This window comes from Mesoplodon bidens, assembly GCF_964165515.1.
Source record: "Mesoplodon bidens genome assembly, chromosome: 13".
In the NCBI taxonomy this organism is placed as follows: Eukaryota; Metazoa; Chordata; class Mammalia; order Artiodactyla; family Ziphiidae; genus Mesoplodon; species Mesoplodon bidens.
Genome location: NC_138169.1, coordinates 12,425,973 through 12,445,691, shown reverse-complemented (window position 1 = coordinate 12,445,691; position 19,719 = coordinate 12,425,973). Strand labels below are relative to the sequence as shown.

Here is a 19,719-nt window from a genome sequence, read left to right as displayed (position 1 = left end):
TTCACATCCTGCCCCTGGAATCCTGCCCTGCTGCTCCCTTGGTTGGAGTCTGTTTCTGCTGTCATGTACCCAATTTCCAGGCCCGATTCAAATTTGCTTTCTCCACACAGCATCCCCTGTCTTATCTAGTTCCCAGGGCCTCCTTTTGAGCACATTTAGGTCATACTGTCTGCACAAGGCAATATTGCATTTAATACTGCAGGGAGTGGTGTGTCACACCTCGGGGTGAGTCTAGGACCCAGGCTGAAGGCGGAAGTCATACAGAGCCAAAGATGCTCTTAAAAATCTCTTAGCAAAGGTGCCATATTGGAGATGAACACAGACTGAGTAAAATTGTGAGCATTTCCCTCCAGCATTAAACCACATGGCTGTTTCTTCGGTTGAGCAGCAGATAAAGCCTGTTTGTGTTTGTTTATATATATTTAAAAAGTGTGTTTAGAAACTCCAGAATCTCACACAGTGGGGTGGGATGCTTACTCTGTGTGTGGGAATGAGCCCAATGGAAGACATGGAACAGGTTTACACCTCCCATCTCCCAAGCCTCCTAAGCATAATGTCACAAAATGGCAAGTCTAATGCCCTGTACTGTTTGAATTACATCTCTCTCCCTCCCTTCATCTCCCTTGTCCACCTTCCTCCTTTAGGCTTAGATAGTTTCTATACATGGTATGCATTCTCTTATGGCCTCTCATCGTGTCCAGATGTGTAGTTTCAAACTTGTAAAAAAAAAAAAAATTAGCCAAACATTTCATCAATAGAATATCTCATTTAGACCCGCCCCCCAATACAGAATTGAAAAAAGTAAAGGTGCACTGCCTGCCCTGTGGCGATCCCCGCCCCATATTACCCCATCTCAGCACCATTTGAAAACTACCAAAATAACCCATAAACTCCTTGAGGCCAAGACCTTGACTGGGCCCTCCTTTAATGTTAGGATATGCAGGAGGGCTCTTTATTGTTTTCTGAGGGGTGAGGTCTTTTAGGAAAAAGATCTGAATACTAATTTCCCAATCAGGCCCTGGGCCTAAATTACAGGGTCTTTTCCTATTGGTGGGCTCGGCTGGCAAACACCATTTCCTTCTCAAGGAAGAGACTTGTCCAAGAAAGCCCATGTTTAATGCCAATAGGTCACTTTGGGGATAAGCTCAGTGTAGCCTGAGGGCTTGTGGGAATATTCCTGCAGTGGTCCTGCATGGCCCCAAGATGGGGTTGGTTGGTCCTCTGCTGCTGGGAACAGATGCAGGGGCAGGACTGAGGGAGTAGGATTAACAACTGTCACTGCCTGTCTGCGGGGCCCCAGCTGTTCCCTTCTAGCTGCTCCTCTCCCAGCTGAGACTTGCCAATGTGGAAGCCACCAGCTCACATTGGCGCCTTCCTGCCTTGGCCTGTATCCTGTGGCTTTGTTCTTCGCGGGGGGGCAAGAGGAGTCCCAGGTGTGGCTCAGCTTGGTGGAACCAGAAACGGTGGTCCCCACAGCAGCAGGAAGAGAAATTGCCTTTTAAACCCAGGGAGCCTCAGAGGCGGCTCCAGGCAACAGAGCAGGAGCTGGTAAAAGCAGGTCACCACCGGCAATGGGATATTCCTATTCCTGGGAATCTGAAACATCGCTTCCTGTTTCCTCCGTGGGTGATATTGAACTGTGGGATAAACATGATTTGGGTTGCTGTAGTCTTGCACACCACACGGGAGTCTGTTTCTCCCGGGAGAGAAGGCACATGCTGGTTAGAACGTGGATGCCAGGCTACCTCTCTCGGCTTGACACCTGTCCCCGGGAAAAGAGGGGGAGAATTTCCTTCACAGGGGAGTGAACGCCAGACCCAAGGGTCAACAATGGGGGGCACATCAGACTCCGCATCCCTAAGCGGGTCAGCTCACCTGAGGTTCCCTTTGTTGGTGGCATATTTGATATGGTTACAGATGTAGTTGAACATCCCGTGAGCCGTGGTACAGTCGCGGGCATCGAACACCTGCAAGGCGGTATATCATGGGAGTGATCACCTCCTCCTTCCCCATTCACCACCCCCAGGGCAGCCCTCCCAATGGAGGAGCGCCCAGAGCCCACCCCGGCTGCTGCGCCCCTGGGGTAGCGAGCATCTCATTACCGAGCCCCAGGCTGGGTTTTATCTTTTTTTCTACCCTAATAACTATGGCCAGTCAAACCAGGAAAAATCCCCTAAAAGTAGGCATGGAGTGCAAGTGAATGTAGGAAAGGGATGCTGAACAGAGGAGGGGCTTTAAATGGGCCGCCTGTATCTCCTATGAGGTTCCTAGAGATTAGGAACTTAAAAATAAAACAACAACAAAAAAACCAGACACCCCGCCCCCCGCCCCGAGATTGATAACTAATCTACTTCCAAAATGAAACTATTCCCTAGAGGGAAAAAAAAAAATCACACCAGGGGACACAGAATCTAATGCTTTTAGGGAGTAGGCAGATAATGTAAATAAGGAAAGAGAGGAGGTATAAGACAAAAGGGGCAAGTGGGGTCTGTAGTAAACTGGAGAGTATAAGCCCTACCTAGAGACATCAAATTCAATTTTTTTTTTTTTTTTTTTTTTTTTTTTTGTGGTACGTGGGCCTCTCACTGTTGTGGCCTCTCCCGTTGCGGAGCACAGGCTCCGGACGTGCAGGCCCAGCGGCCATGGCTCACGGGCCCAGCCGCTCCGCGGCATGTGGGATCCTCCCGGACCGGGGCACGAACCCATGTCCCCTGCATTGGCAGGTGGACTCTCAACCACTGTGCCACGAGGGAAGCCCCAAATTCAATTTTTAAAAAAGATTGTTTGGGCTAAATAAGATATAAGCCAGATTCAGTCATGATCTGAGAATTTGGGACCCCATGATCACCGTCTGAGAGTTCACCGTAGCCACCAAGTGCCCTTGCTAGGAGCTGACCCTTTTAAAAGCTCATTCCTCCCCCCCACAACCCCACCAAAGGGCTCTTCATAGTATCTGAGCCTGACTGCCCACCTGCAGCTTGGACCACTGGATCCGGCCGACGCAGCGGGAGGCATTCCTCCAGGCGTGCTTGGCCCCATAGATGAGCTCTGTGTCCTTGAGCTGGTAGGTGCTGGTGGTTTCAATCTCTTTGCTCACCTCTTCCAGCCTCTCCATATGGGCTTTGGAGCCGAATCTGAGGGAAGAGAGAAGAGACATGGGAGCATCACCCTCTCTACTAAATTAGAGGTTGGTGGAAGGAGTGAGCCAGAAGCCACAGAGTCTGGATTGATATCTGGACACAACAGTTTCAGCATAAAGCAGAGACTGGCAAACTCAAATGCCTACAAAGGCCCGGCAGTGTACGTATGACTGAACTGGCTGGATGGGGACTGCAGCAAACAGGTGAGCCTACGCCTGGTCCAAAGGGGGCAGCCCCAACTCTGCTCTAGCCTGCTGTTGTCTATGGGGGCCTGGTACTGCCATATCTTCTTTCAAGAGAAACTGGAAATCTGATTTTTAAAGGCAACTCTTCTAATTTTTAAATGGTGGCAATAAACTGAATTTTAGAAAGTTAAAAAATTCTTATGAAAAGGTTCAGGTTTACAAAAAGGTATAGAGAATAATGTAATGAATACCCATGTCCCAAGCCTAAGAAATGATACATAAATAAGAAAATATATTATAGTTCCTTGGGGACTACTGTGCACTGTAGCCCACTTTCTTTCCAGGAGTGACTGCTGTTTTGAATGTGGCATCTAGCATTCTCACGCTTTTGTTTATATTTTGCCACTTGTGTATCTATCCCCTAAATCACGTATAGTATTTTTCTGCATGTTTAAAAAGTTTATGTAAATGAGGCTGTCCTGAATGTATCCTTCTACAGCCTGTCCTTTTCTTCCTTTGCTCAAAGTTATTTAGGAGCTTCATTTCCATGAACATGCAGAGTTTTAACCTGTTCATGTTCACAGCTGTATAGTATTCCATTACAGAGAATGCCACAGTTTACTTACACATTCTCCTATCAATGGAGTTGAGATTGTTTCCAGTTGGCTCTTTAATTTTTTTTTCCTATTCTAACAATGTTTCAGTGAACATTCTTATGCAGGCAGGCCTTCTTGTGAACAAGTGTGAGAGTTTCTTTAGGGAATATACCCAGGCGTGGAATTGCTTGAAAAGCTTCAAATTTAAGTAACACTTTGCAGGCTAAACAAAAACACTTCTAGGGGCCAGATTTGGCCCTTGGGCCACCAGTTTTTGACCTCTGTGCATGGCAGGCAGAGGCCTTATGCTCAGGTCTTGGTTCACCTGTCTGCACATTTGGACCTGGAGTCTTTGTACCCAGTACCCGGTCTTCCCAGTGTAGACATGAACTTGCCTTTTAATTGATGAGTAGTACTGATCAATAAACTCTTTGGCAAGAGGGAAGAGCTGTTCTTTTGTGCGGACGTCTTCAGGCCTTCGTATTTGCTGAGAAGGAAGCATGATGGACCCCATACAGATGTGCTCGGTGCACCCCGTTCCCTGGAAGGAAAAGAGATTTGGGCTATTACTTCGTTTCACCCAACTGTGGCACGTGTAGGGTTGTGGACCTGGATCTGACATTCGTGGTGGAGTTTCCCTGGCTTTAATTCCCAAAGCGGATTTCTCACATACCAGCTTCTCGTCACTGTTGGACCTGGTTATCAGCCCAGGTAAGGAAAGGGCAAGCATCAGTTTAAGGTCCTGGATGTGTTTGCTCTACTTAACCGGGGGGAGGGGGGCTTTGTGACTGCCATTCCCTGGGAAGCAGAACCATTGGTGCTGAATCCCCCAATATGTTTTGATCCCCTGTTGATCAAGAAGGAGCTAGTAGAGTGACCATAGTAACTTGTTAGAATGTGTCTGTGGGATGTTGATTGCAGAACATAGCCCTAATTCTTCCCCTCCCTGTATTCACACCCTTTGCTATGTGACTTTACAGCAATTCTCATCAAGAGGTAAAGCCTCTTCCCTCTCCTTTTGAATCTGGGCTGGTTTGGGCCAATAGAATATGGCAGAAGTGACACTGTGCCCATTCTGAGTCTAGACCTCAAGAGATCTTACACATTTCTGCTCATTCTCTCAGGACACTGCAACCAGCATGTGAAGGAGACCAGGCTAGCTTGCTGGAGGACGAGAGGCCGCATGGCGCAGAGCTGAGTTACCCCAGCCAGGGCCACCCTAGACCAGCCTGCCGAGAGCTGGCCCCTCAGATGATCGCAGAAGCAGGAGATCAGCAGAACCACACAGCCCATCTGCAGGCTTCTGGAGAATAATAAGTGGTGGTTGTTTTAGGTCACTAATTTTGGGGGAAGTTTGTTACACTCCAATAGCTAACTGATACAACATTCCTCCAGGAGGTCCATTTTCCAGAACGATGTAAAACAATAGATTGGTTGATTGACTTAAAAATATATAAAATTTAGAGGACAGACTGAAAATCAAGAAGGGTTTGTCCAAAACTCCATCAGTGGTCGGATTGTGCGAGAGAAAAAGAACGTACTTAGAACCAGCAACTCCCTTTTTGAGTACAAGGGACACAAATAAAAAGTATTTGCACAAGTAAGTATCCACCAGTGGTTCTCAAATGGGGATGAATCTCCCACCCAGGGGACATCTGGTAATGTCTGAAGACATATTTGGTTGTCACAACTTGGTGGGGGGGTACTGGCATCTGGCTGGCACAGGTCAGGGGTGATGCTCAACATCCTATAATGCACAGGTTGGTCCCCACGATAAGAATTACTCAGTCCCATGTGTGGATATTGCTGGGGTTGAGAAACCCTGGTCTCCCCCTTGCTGGGTTACTCACCAGCGTGCTCTTAAGGTGGAGGGTGTCAGAGAGAACCACACTGGTCTCCCAGTTCTTGACCTTGAGGAAGCGAGGGCACTTGGAGGGGCTGCCATTCTTTGTGGGAGACTGTTTTCCCGAGGCAGGGGGCTGGAGGAGAGAATAAAGATGAGATATTATGCATTTGAGGGCACTGGAAGATTGTTTCCATTGGTATGGGGAGAGGTGATGCTCTTCCTGGAATCTGTCGCCAGTCACCAACTGTCTGTGACTCTCTGGGATGGACACATACAAGGTAGCTGGGAACTTGGTCCCTCTACCTGAGGCACCATGGAAGAATGTTTCAGGTTCTGTTCTGGGGAGAGGGGTCAGGAACTCAAAGGTGGTCTCTCTGGCGTCTAGCACAGTGTCTGGCACATAGCAGGGACTTAATGAAAGTTTGTGGAATGAATAAGTGACTGAAAGAACACTGTCAGTGATAACAGCCCTCAGGGCGGAGGAATCAAACCTGAGGCTGGGTCAAGTTACTTGGATTTCTGGGCCTTCCTGCCATAGCCCGAACTCACCATTTCGGGCAAGTACTGGGGCAACAAAAAGTTTATGTGAGAAAGGTTTAAAGCATAGAATACTTTCCCCCGATTTCAGGTTTCTGCTTTTCAAAAAGGCCAAAACACATCCCTGCCTCCGGCCTTCACACTTACTGTTCTCTCCATCTTGAATGTCTTCAGTGATCCATTTGTCTTCACCTCTGTAAGCAAACTGTCCAGTAGGTGAGCGGGGATAAGCCCGGGCTGACAAATGTCAGCCCGTATCCATTTTGAACTTCATCGATAAGGATCACATTCTGTCTTGGCCGTTTCTGAGTGGTTGTCTATCTGCCTGGGCAGAGGTGTGCTCGTGCATCAGACAAGCATCCGCAACTCTAAGGGACAGGCAGCAGGCACACCCTGATGCAACAACCGAGCAAGGGAGGGGAGAAGATGAGACAATGTTGTGTCACTCAGGCCAAAGAGTAGAGCAGTGGGCAGTGACCTTGAGGCAGGGCATTCACACATTCAAATTGTATTTATTGAGCACCTACTATGTGCTAGACACTGTTAGGCATTGGGGACACTGAGGTGGACAAGGCAGTCAGGATCCTTGTCCTTCTGGAGCATCGTTTTGGGAGAAGCAGAGATAAATAATAAGTAAACTAATATGTGGATGATATAATTTCAGGTGGTGATAAGAATATAATATAGAGGGAGGTAATGGTGACAAAGTGGAGGGGAAAGAGGCAAGTGCAAAGACCCTGAGGTAGGGATGGGTTTGCTCAGTTCAAAGCACCAGCAAGGAGGCCAGTGTGGCTGGAGTGGATGAGTGAGGATGAGTACAAGGAGATGAAGTCAGAAAGGAGGCAGGGTCCACGTCTCATCAGCTTGGAGGTGCTCAGGCTGGCAGGGAGCTGTGAATTAGGATTAAATCAGGTTAAGCCTAGGACAGAAATCCCAGGGAACTCTGAAGGCCAACTACTGAAAACTAGCACTCAATGAGCACTTGCTATGTTCCAAGCAACATCATCCCCATTTTACAGATGAGGAAACTGAGGCACAGAGAGGTTAACTAAGTTGTCTAAGACCACAGAGCTAGTAAGCTGGAGCCAGGGGTCCAAGCCTGGCAGTCTGGCCTTTGAAACCATGCCTTTAACTGTTTGACTATCCTGCCTCTTGACGATCATGCACAATTCACTCACTCATTCATTCATTCATTCATTCAACACATGTTTATTGAGTATCTCCTATGTGCCAGGCAAGTCAGTAAGGGCCAGGGCTACAAACATACAGATGTGATCTGTGCCCTCACGGAGTTCACAGTCCAATGGGGATGGTGATTTAATGAACCATTATAATTGAGTGAAGTGGGTGCCATAACTCGGGACATTGGCAGTGTGTAGGGGGCTGTGGAAGCACACAGAAGAGGCGCCTGACCCAGAGTATTTGACTTCTAAGTCAAGACCCGAAGGATAAGTAGGTGCTAACCAGGCAAAGAAGTGGAAGCACAGTCTTGCTGGCAGAGAAGTGAGAGGCATAGCCACCTTTCCAGCCGAGGAAGAGGAGCTCTGTGCTAAAGCATCCATGCTGCCATGTTGGAGTTTGGGGAACAGGAGGCAGGTGACAGCATGCCACTGTTAAAGATCATGCCAGAACCGTGCAGGGAGCAATGGCAGAGAACAAAAGGAAGGTACTATGACTCACGATCTTCCACACCCCCCTGCTCTGGCCAGACCCAGTCATCCCCAGTGGCTCCCATCTCAGTGTTGGGTACCGCCATCCATCTACCACCTGTGCATATGCCACAGGGAGGAGCTTCCTGGACATCCTCCTCTTTATCTCCCACCCCCAATCCATCCCTGACTCCCATCCATTTTAGCCTTCTAAATAACTCTAGAATCCATTTGGTCCCCTTTCTCTCCATCTACTGGCCAGCACCCTGTCCAAGCCTCCATCATCTTTCATTGGGGTGATTGCAACAGCCTCCTAAATGTTAGCCATTCTTCATCACTATTGGTGTCGTTATTCTGCTACTAGTAAAACTTGTAGTCCTCTTACAACGACTACTGCTATCAGCATTACTGCTATACTGCCACCCCGGGAGCAGGAGAATGAGATGGATGAATTCCCTAATAGGGAATAGGCAAATTCCCTATTTGCCTTTCTATCCTGCTAAACTCTTAAGTTATTTTACTCATGTCCCCACATGAAGCCACGTCCAAACTCCACTTCCTTGGAAGGCCTGTCCAGACAACCTAAACTTCTTTATTTCGGATTCTATTTCCACTCCTGTGTCTTCCATCAGATGTCCAGGTGATGGAGGGCACCTCTGGGCAGGCCTTCGTGGTGACAAATTCCTCTGATGGTGCCGACGACCTGCATCCTTGAGAAAATAAAATCCTACCTTTCCCGCGTGGGAGGCACCCCAGCCGTCCTCCCTAGGCAGGGCGTCACTTAGCCCGTTTAGAAACTCTGTCTCTTAACACCCTGGAGGTTGAGGGGCAGCGGGAATCCCACAGTGGGGATAACAGACGAGGTGTTGGTGCTGGGGTCAGGCCCAGGACCCGTGGAGGTGACAGGAGGGTAGGAGGGCAGGGAGCCTGACAAGAAGGGAGGAAGAGAGGGGTGGGGCGTGGCCGGTGGGCAGGCAGCCGGCAGCAATCATTGGCAGGGCGGAGGGAGTGAGATAACAGGCAGTAAAAGAGACCATGTGCTGAGGGTCCGGATGTGCGAGGAGTGGTCATTACGAGACAAGTGATTGGGGGCCCAGGCGCGAGGTGTGCCATTCTGCACCCCAGGCTGTGTGAACTGCCCACTTGAAACCAGGCATTAGGGAGCCTCTGGCAGGGCTGTTGTACTTGGGCTTTGATGTTTTAATTAGCCAGCAGTAATATTAGATGACTCAGGAGGGGACAAGTGGGGAGATTAATATAGCACTCAGGGGCCTGCATGGGGGATGCAAATGACTTTTCTGAGTGGGGACCTAAGCTAAAGATTCAGATTAGTGGCCCTTGTGGGTTGTTAAGCTGGGGATGGGGCACAAGTGGACTTTGGGCTGCAGCTGTGTGTGTTTGATTTGTGTCTGGGGTAGACAATGGAAGTTTTTCAGGTCGCGGGGGACACGGACTTGATTTCAGTGGGTTCTATGGGAGGGCTCCTCGATGCCTGCTCCTCAATTTGCAAAGGAGGCTCTGAGCTCCTGGGCATTTCAAAGGCTTTGTCCACACCTCTTTGCTTGGGGAGCCTGCAGAGAGGCCCTGAGGAAATGGAAGGAAAAGATCTCGCAACCCAAGAGGAGACAGCAGGGGAGGTCATGTCAGCCTGGGGCCCTGAGCCAGGAATTCAGCTTGCAGGAGCCCCGGGACCCTCATTCCTTCCCCCTTTCCCTCCCTCCCTGCTTTCTCTCTTTCAACAAATACACACTGAATACGTACTGTGTGCCAGGGACTTGTGTTCTAGGCCCTACAGTGATCCCCATTCTCTTGGGAGAAGCATCTTCTAGCTGCGTGCTCTGAAGCAAGGGTTTGCAACCTGTGGCCCCGTGGGCCAAATTTGGTCTACCATCTATTTTGGTACAGTCCATGGACTAAGAATGGTTTTCCCATTTTAAACTTGTTGAATAAAAAAGTCAAAAGAAGGATAATGTCCCATGACAGGTGAAAGTTACATGAAGTTTGAATTTCAGTGTCTGTGAATAAAGTTTTATTGGCACACAGCCAACCTTGTTTGTTTCCATGTTGTCTGTGGCTGCCTTTGCAATACACGGGCAGAGTGGGGAAGTTGTGATGGAGACTAAGATGGGATGGCCCACAAAGCCAAAAATATTTCCTATCCTCTCCCTTACAGAAAAAGTTTGCAGACTCCTGATGTGAAGCATTAAATTCCAGTGGCTGAAAGCTAACTTACTTATGTCTCCATCCACTTAAACATTGCTGAGTCAGAGATCACTCCTGATCATTCTTTAAAGCAGTGCCCCATCCTTGTTACTCTCTGCCCCTTTATCATGCTTTATTTTTATTCATAGCACTTATCACTGCCTGTAGTTTGTGAGTGTATATGTATTTGCACATGAATGTACGTAGTTATATCTCTTTATCTTATATAGATTTACATATATCTTTATAGATGTTTAGATATAGATACAGTTTTTTGCCTACTCACCATCTGCTTTGCTCTTTTGCCAGTCTCTAGACCGGTGCCCAGCACACACTACGTGTTCAACAACATCTTCATTTGAGGTCTGCTATGGACTGAATTGTATCCTCTCGAATTCATATGTTGAAGCTCTAATTCCCATTGTGACATATTTGGAGATAGGGCTTTTAGAAGGTACTTAAGGTTAAATGAGGTTATAAGGGCAGGACCCTAATCTGATAGGATTAGTGGGCTCATAAGAAGAGGAAGAGAGATCACTCTCTCTCTCTTTCCCTGTGTGCAAAGGCTGTGTAAGGTGGCTGTCTGAAAGCCAGGAAGAGAGCCCTCACCAAATGCGACCATGCTGGCACCACCCTCCAGAACTGTGAGAAATAACTTTCTGTTGTTTAAGCTGCTGAGTCTGTGGTTGCTGTTTTGGCAGCTTGAGCTATTTAATATAAGGTCTAAATGCATTTCAAATTGTAAAGCAATTATACTCCAATAAAGATGTTTAAATAAATAAATAAATGCAGTTCAAAATTGTGGAGTTCCTTAAATGCTAAGCCAAAGACTTTGGCCTTGATTTAGTAGACAGTGGAGAAGCTGCCTTATGGAGGGGGTGGCATTATCGAAGCTGAATTTTAGGAAATATGTGACTGCTGGGACTACAGGAGGGAGAGGGTGAAGGCTCAGAGACCCAGGAGGGGGCTGCTGCACCAGTGCAGGGGAGGGGCCAGGAGGGTGGAAAATACAGCTGCAGGAGCAGACGACAGGAAGGGAGGAGATGGGAGCTGGGGTGCCAGAAGCAGGACAAGAGCCTTGTAGCATGAGAGGATGGGAGGGAAAAGAACAAAGTCAACAATGACTTGGAGGCTTCCAGTCTAGGTAAGTGGGAGGATGTGAGCCTCTTAGCAGACGTTGGGAAGTAAGGAGTGGGAGTGGGGGGAACGTGGAGGGAGGATTTTAAGGCAGGAAGATAGATGCTAGACATCAGAATCTGGCAGATCTAGAAACAGAGAGGCCGGGCACCCTGCCCTCCTCCGATCGTGGGCTGTCACATTCTCACAGTGAGACCGGGACAAGAGCTTGACAGCAGGGAGGGGGGTGCCTGCCAGACACAGAACATATTAGGAGCCGTTAGGAGTTGAACTGTGTTCTCCCAATTCATACCTTGATGCCCTAATCCCAGGACCTCAAAATGTGACCTTATTTGGAGTCTTTAAAGAGGTAATTAAGTTCAAGTGAGGTCATTAAGGTGGCCTTAATCCAATATGACTGGTGACCTTACAAAAAGGGGAAATTAGGAGGCAGACACGTATACAGGGAGAACGCCATGTGAACACGAAGACTGTCATCTACAAGCCAAGGACAGGGGCCTGGAGCAACTCCTTCCCTCACAGCCCTCAGAAGGAACTAACTCCGTAGCCACCTTGATCTCAGACTTTTGGTTTCCAGATTCTGAGATAATAAATTCCTGTTGTTTAAGCCACCCAGTTTGTGGTGCTTCCTCCTGAAAACAGCTCTAGGAAACGAATCTAGGAGCTGAGGCTCAAACCTGTACAAAGCAAGTAAGTTCTCATTCTTTCACTGTTGGTGTCAGTGCCAGCCCCTCCCTCATAGGCCTTCAGCAACTTGCCCTGCTTGGCTTGCTCTAAAATGAGGGCAGCACGCTGGGGCTGAGCCGGGCAGCGGGCCATCCAAACCAGGGCCTGGATGCCACACACCATGCTGCAGTCCCTTAGCTGCAGCCCCAGGCGTCACTGTTCCAATCTGTGGGTACCACCACTCAGAGCAGCAAGTTTAACCCGGTTGGGAGCTGTGGCAGCTCAGTTTCTAGAACCATGGGCCCGCAAACCAGCAGGTACGCACCCATCTGTGCAATTAAAATATTGCTACTTATAAAACTTAACCAACAGTGTTAAGTACCTTGGAGTATAATTTCCTTGTAGTGTATTCAAAGCATGATTTCTAAAGTGATTCATTCTTTATAATAACTCCACGGAGGCCTGAAATGGCTTATGCTTCCCTCACTCTCTCTCTTTCCCCCCGATTCAATGGTCCGTGTTCTATAGTCTGTGGAGGATGATTACGGAAGGGGGTGCTTGGGAGTCAGACTCATCACAGTTTGGGTTCACAGACAAGGGCCTCTGGAGGTGAGGTTTTGTTTTTGTTTTTGACCCTGCAGGGCTGCATGTGGGATCTTAGTTCCCCGACCAGGGATTGAACCCGCACCTCCTGCAGTGGAATCAGGGAGCCCTAACCACTAGATGGCCAGGGAAGTCCCAAGGGGTTTTATTTTTATTTTTTTTTGCGGTATGCGGGCCTCTCACTGTTGTGGCCTCTCCCGTTGCGGAGCACAGGCTCCGGACGCGCAGGCTCAACAGCCATGGCTCACGGGCCCAGCCGCTCCGCGGCATGTGGGATCTTCCCAGACCGGGGCACGAACCCGTGTCCTCTGCATCGGCAGGCGGACTCTCAACCACTGCGCCACCAGGGAAGCCCCCAAGGGGTTTTGAAGTTAGCTTGTTGTTGCTTTCTCCAAATGAGGTGATGCTTGTAGTCACAATGATCTCACAAGATGATGAGAATATTAGACAACTTTAAACTTGGTCCCATTGCCAGACCAGAATGTATATGTGCACTATGAATTAATTTTGAGAAACCCTGTAATTATCTTGTGGCCCATCCCTATTATATTGCATTGTACTGTGTGTGTTTATTAAAAGCATTAACTTGCTAAATGTAAATATTTAAAATGCACAACAAGCTTGGTGATCATGTTTTGGACTTTTTACCTTTTAAACATTCTGGGACCCTCAGAAAATAGAAGTGGGGTGGGGCTCTGTGGACTTCCGAGAATCTCCATGTGAAGATGGCTTTGGCTGCTGATACCCATTTGCAAATAGAGGAGGAAAAAATGACTTTGACCCAACTCAGCCTATCTGGGGAAAGAATCTGAATACGGTTTGATGCAATAAATGAGCGTACAGAGCGGAGTCACTGGTTCCTGAGCTAGAATGTCATTGTCCTACATGGACAACACTCAAACAGCTTGCACAGAATATATTCACTATTAAAGCAAACAGTTAACAAAATACATGCAGGGCTTCCCTGGTGGCGCAGTGGTTGGGAATCCACCTGCCGACGTAGGGGACATGGGTTCGAGCCCTGGTCCAGGAAGATCCCACATGCTGTGGAGCAAGTAAGTCCAGGCGCCACAACTACTGAGCCTGCGCTCTAGAGCTTGCAAGTCACAACTACTGAAGCCCGCGTGCCTAGAGCCCGTGCTCCACAACAAGAGAAGCCACTGCAAGGAGAAGCCCACGCACCGCAATGAAGAGTAGCCCCCATTCGGCACAACTAGGGAAAGCCCGTGCGCAGCAACGAAGACCCAACACAGCCAAAAATAAATAAATACATTTATTTATTTATTTATTTTTAAATGTGGAAATTCCAGCAGGGCTGAACCCGAACACCTGTCAATATAGGCCCCACTTCCTGGTTCCACCCTGGCTCAGATCACCTACAGCAGCAGGTCATAGAAGGCTGGTCTCTTGACTAAGTGACCTAGGAAGACCCTGGAGGTCACTGAGCAGGTGATGGTCTGGGTGGAGGGATGTGAAACATCAGCAAGATTTGGATTCTGCTGCCACTGGGAACTCTGAGGGACTCTGTTCAATACAAATTCCTGGAGAGCATCCTTTGCACCCTGTTTGAGGGCAATCCAGGAACCCCAGGTAACTTGAGGAAGTGGGAAGGGGGTATTGAAAATGCTCTGGGGAAAATCCAACCTGAGTGTCTCACTTTGATCGTGAGCCAGATCAAGGCAAAGGATACCTGGCCCTTGGGGCCAGAGTTGGGGGCAGAAATGGGTTTAATTGCAACTTATATTATATTAGGGATTTGGGGGCACTTTCCCACAGAGAGAAACTAATCTCAAAACATAAGAGGTTTCTCAAGTGCTTAGAGACAGGCTTAGGGAAGGGAGTAGTCAACAGGCCCTCCCCACCCCAAGGAAGGTATCCTGAATGCAGCCAGTGGAATCTGCTAGAGCCAGCCAGGTGGGCTCTGCGGGGAACATCTGCTCATGAGTCTACGAAACCGCAACTATCACAGTGGGATAACTGCTGTGTGTGTGTCTGTGTCTGGAGCTTGTCTTGAGACTGGTTGTTTCTGGAGGTTGAGGCAAATACTCGAGGAAAAGATGACGTCTAGGCTCTGAACTCAAGGGCTGTGATCATTTCACTTTCATTTCGAGTGACATTCAGTAAATGCCTATTCTGTGCCTCACCCAGGCTAGGCCACTGCATATCCACTGGTGCATGGACTCCTCATGGTAACCCATTTTTCAGAGGAGGAAATGGAGGCTCTGAGAAGTAAACTGACTATCCCCAAATTAACAACTGATAGGCCACAGAGCTGGGCCTGGAATCCAGGCCTTCAGAGTTTCCTTTTTTTCCATCTAGGTCTTACTGCTCGCTGCTCTGTGTATTCCTAGAGCTTGGCCCCAGGAGGTAAATGCCATACACAACATTGATTTGAACGATTGACAAGGATGATGATGTCGTCATAAAGGGAAAGAGACGTGGCTTTGTCACCAAGACTCAGTGGGTGGTTGCGTTCCCTTTCTGGGCCACAAGGGTGTCATCTGCAAAATGGGGACAGGGCTTCTTGCCCTATCTGCCTCACATTAGCAATATAATCATTAGCAATACATCTTTACCTAAATTAGCAATATGATGCCTAGATCAGCAATATAATAATTAGCCAAATCACAACAACAACATAATAATGACGCTAATGAACTTTTTTGGAGCATTTATTCTGTGCCAGGCCTTGTAGAGTTAAGAGTGGCTCTAGGGCTCCATGGCCTGGGTTCAAGTCCCATCTTGCCCACTTACTAGTCAAGTGACCTTCTTCAAGCTATTCAACCCTTTGGGCCTCAGTTTATTCATCTGTAAAATGGGAACGATAACAGTACTCCATTCGGTTGGGCTGGGGATTAAATGAGACTGTGGATCTAAAGTGCTTGGCACAGTGCCTGCCTCCGCTCAACAAATGTTAGCTTTGACCGTGACAGCAGATGCTATCATTTCATACAGTATCTCATTTCTTCCTCCCTGCTACTCCACCAGCCCATAAGCCACTATGAGCCTCAGCACAGATGCTAATCAGCTGTCTGACCACGGTCACCAGGAGGAGGAAGCCAAACCTAGGCTGACCCCATAGCTGAGCTCTTGACCCCAGTGCTGTGCGTGAGTCCAGGGATTAGAATGACCACACCCCCTGCAGGGTGGTATTGTTATCAGCGTTACTGTTATTTTTATCCCGACATCATTACGTGCAGTGAGTCAGGGCTGACTTAGAAGATTTCCCTGCAGCATGCTGGGCTGTCGCTGAGAGGCAGAGGGCTGTGCTGGTTTGCCTTCATCCAGACACAGCCTGGCTGGGTCTGGCTGGCCCCTTTTGGTCATCAGCAAAGCCAGCAGTAGCTGGCCGGTTGGGGTATTTACTCCCAGAGGGAACCGGGACACCTCTGAAGATTGAGGGCCCATAAGCACTCCCCTTTTGCCTTATAATTTGGAGCTGTGCAGAGAGGCTGGGGTGATGCTGACACTTACCTGGAAATAGGGAAAAGCTTCTCAGCAGACTTTGACATTTTGAAAGCTAGCGAGCCTTATGTCCCCAGGGGTGAAGAAATGCCAGGTTCTTGATGAAGTGGTGGGGATGGGGTGGGAAGGGAGATTTCAAAATAAGAACCATCTCTCTGACTACCTTGTTGCCTTTGTCAGTAAGAGGCTGGATAGAGGGGCAGCGGGCTAAGAAGGAAGAAACCCAAATGGAAACGCCACTTCCCCCAGGCCCAGGACCCCCCTTGCACCCACTAAGGATTGGATGGATGCTTAATTAGTATCTGAAAATAGACGTTCTGCTCCCAAGCAGGGCACGGTTCTATCCCTACCCCTTAGGAAAGCAAATCAGGCAGGCAAGAAAAATAGATGCTTAATAAGAAGGGAAGCAGAGAAGGGCTTGTTTCAAGTCCTAAGGTTTTGCGGGGAGAATGGACAAACGGCACTTTTTCATGTCCTTATTCTAGGGTAGCATTTCCACTTAGGAGGGTTATTATGTAAGGGGCTTTTAGAAAGTGTCAAAACTCAATATGTGTCTCAGGTGGTATTAGCATCAAAGACAACCTCAGCAATCAAATAATAATCCTTAGCAAGAAAAAGAAACATAGTGTATCAGCCATTGCTGTTCCTTTTAAAACTGTAATGCTTTTCCCCACTTTCTTCTAGGCAAACTCCTACATGATCGTCAAAACCCAGATCAAATGTCACCTCTTCCAGTAAACCTTTCCTGATACCGCCTGAGGTATTTATGTTCCCACAGTGTCTTGTGTCCCTCTCTATTTTAGGATTAACTGCACTGTCCATGTGTCTGTCTCCCCAGTTCACCCGTGCAGTTCTCAGGGGAAGGGAGGGTGATGCTTGTTCACCTTTGCTTCCACCCCAAGCTGCGCAGGCGGCAGGTACTGGGTGACTATTTTTTGTGTGATGGGTGAACCGATTCATTCCATCCACCAGCCCAGGCCAGATACAATTTGCAAGGGGATGTTAAAGATAAGCATCACAGAGTCATTCACACACTGTGCTCTAGTGACCAGGGACTTGAGTCTCACTGGCTCTACCCATTGCTGACCCAAACTATTAGCAAGAGAAATAACCACTAGGTAAAGATTAACATCTCAGCCTTCTGAGGCTAATTTAAGAGAAGTTGCCTCTATGGCTCGATTTTCCTTGAGTCTGGACAAACAAGAGTATCAAAGAGGATAGGACAGACCACACTATTCCTTCAGGGACCTAACAGTCATCTGAGTCAGGAAGTTCTTTCTCATGTCTAGCCTGCATCTGCCCTGCTGCACCTGGGCTCTGTTGCCTTTTGCCCAGTCCTTGGGGAAAAGGCAGACCAGCTGCTCCTCCACCAGCTCCTGTCTCTTCCTGACTCAGGAAGGCAGGTAGTGGCTGGGTCTCTCTTTGTGTTATTAACAATGCTACTCCCTCCACCAATGCCTAAAAAGGCAGCAAATGTGGGTTACAACTGGGAGGAAGGAAGCTGATTCCAGGAGCTCCAGGTAAAGTGGCTTTGAGCAGGTAGAGAAGAGGCTAAGCATAGGAGCTGGTCTTTCAGGTCAGAAAGAAACAAGTTGGGTTTTCTGTTAATTTGCTCAGCCTGGGAAACATTTCTGAGCCCTGTGGCTTTGAGGGTGTCTAGCAGGAGGTAGCTGGGCTGTTTCTTTAGCACTGGGACTCTAATATAACTGAGCGCTTGGGTCTCCAGCTCTTTTCAGCTCTATTTCTGAGAGGCATTTGGAAAATTGAGTCTTAGACAGCAGAGCCCAGATAATCTCACAGGCCAGTGATTTTGAACCTTTTTTGGGTCACGGACTACAGTGAGGACTTGATAATGATAAAGGAGTGAGTGCAAATCCAAGCACTGCTGGTCTGTATGTCATGCTTCCAGAAGCTCCCATGTCTAAAACTGTTTGGCCATCTTAACCTCAGGAAGACTGTCTTTTCCCCTTTCTCCAGCACCCTTTCTCCTCCAAGGAAATGGAATTTCCATTTTAGAGGAGGCCTTAAGGCAGGTTCTCAGCACCTCCCCCTGATTGCTATAGACTGAATGTTCATGTCCCCCGCAAATTCATCTGTTGAAACCCAACCTCTGTGTGATGGTTTTGGAAGCGGGGCCTTTGGGAGGTGATGAGGTCATGAGGGTGGAGCCCTCATTAATGGAATTAGTGTCCTTATGAAAGAAACCCCAGAGAGGTCCCTTGCCCCTTCTACCATGTGAGGACACAGCCATAGATGGCTGTCTATCAACCAAGAAGCAGGCCTGCACTAGACGTTGAATCTGCCAGTGCCTTGATCTTGGATTTCTCAGCGTCCAAAACTGTGGGAAATAAATTTCTGTTGTTTATAAGCCACCCAGTCTACGGTATTCTGTTATAGCAGCCCAAATGGACTAAGATACTGATCATTTCATCATGATGCCTTGCAAAGAAGGTCTCTGGTCCTATTTTTTAATTAATTAATTAATTAATTAATTAATTAATTAATTAATTTTTGGCTGTGTTGGGTCTTCGTTTCTGTGCCAGGGTTTTCTCTAGTTGCGGCAAGCGGGGGCCACTCTTCATCACGGTGCGTGGGCCTCTCACTATCGCGGCCTCTCTTGTTGGAAGCACAGGCTCCAGACGTGCAGGCTTAGTAGTTGTGGCTCACGGGCCTAGTTGCTCTGCGGCATGTGGGATCTTCCCAGACCAGGACTCGAACCCGTGTCCCCTGCATTGGCAGGAAGACTCCCAACCACTGAGCCACCAGGGAAGCCCCTCTCTGGTCCTATTAATCTCCGTGTCCTGTCCCCAGTATTGAACCCTACTCCTCTGGCTTGAAGTTCAAGTTTATGTTTTTCAAGCTGTCACTGTCTAACCAATATGGACCTTCTGAAAGGAAATAGCTATAATCGTGCTATCACTCAGATTTCAGCAGGACTTTAAGGGTTTTTCTGGTGGGGTCAAGGCCTCCTCTGCTTCTTCCCTCTACTCCAGATCTCGGGGGTTACTGCAGACCAGCAATCCCAAACTCTGATACATAGAGGGGGCAGGTAGGCAAGGCAAATCAGTAAAGCCAGCTGGGTAAGCTCAAGACAAAACATGTGGTTGCATATTAAACACATTAAGAATATTCTTCATTCTCACAAACATGAAATCTTTCGCATCTTTCCTGAAATGTGTAAACCTCTTGGTCAATCCCTACCTGCCACTTGTAATAAAGACATGGATATGAAAAGATTTAACTTTCATCCTATTATAAGAAAACCAACAGCACTAATGTTATGATAAATGACAATGAACAGTTGGCAGTAATGAGAGGAGCACAAAAGAGAGTGGTGGGAATTGTGACAAACTGGAGAGCACACACCCTGTGTAGTGGGAACAGCTGTTAACTCAGTCCAGGCAGATTATTGCCCCATAAGAATATAGGGTCAATGTAGCCAGACTGTCCACATTTGTAAGAGAAGTTGTAAATGTGATAATTACATGAAAATGCGAAACATTGGCAATAAACTCAAAGTACAAACATAAATTGTCATTTAGGACAATATAGTACAAACTTAACAAATCATGTCTACAGCCTGGATCTGGCCTGAGGCTACCTCTTTCTGTCCTTTGTCTTGGGAGGGTTTGCATTATGGCAACACCCTTTCCCTTCAGTTAAGAAAGAAAATTTAAGCTCTATTTGTTCATT

The 19,719-nt window shown here is 47.9% G+C and overlaps 1 protein-coding gene across 1 annotated transcript in view; it reads right to left on the bottom strand.

Moving 5' to 3' along the window:
* Nucleotides 1-19,719, bottom strand: part of NOS1 (nitric oxide synthase 1) — a gene marked incomplete at its 5' end in the record, with an annotated part of 98,104 nt that overhangs the window by 56,910 nt on the left and 21,475 nt on the right. Inside the window, 4 exon segments of the mRNA XM_081252114.1 lie at nt 1,876-1,967; nt 2,972-3,134; nt 4,317-4,462; nt 5,772-5,900. Coding sequence (XP_081108240.1) covers nt 1,876-1,967; nt 2,972-3,134; nt 4,317-4,462; nt 5,772-5,900 — 530 coding nt within the window.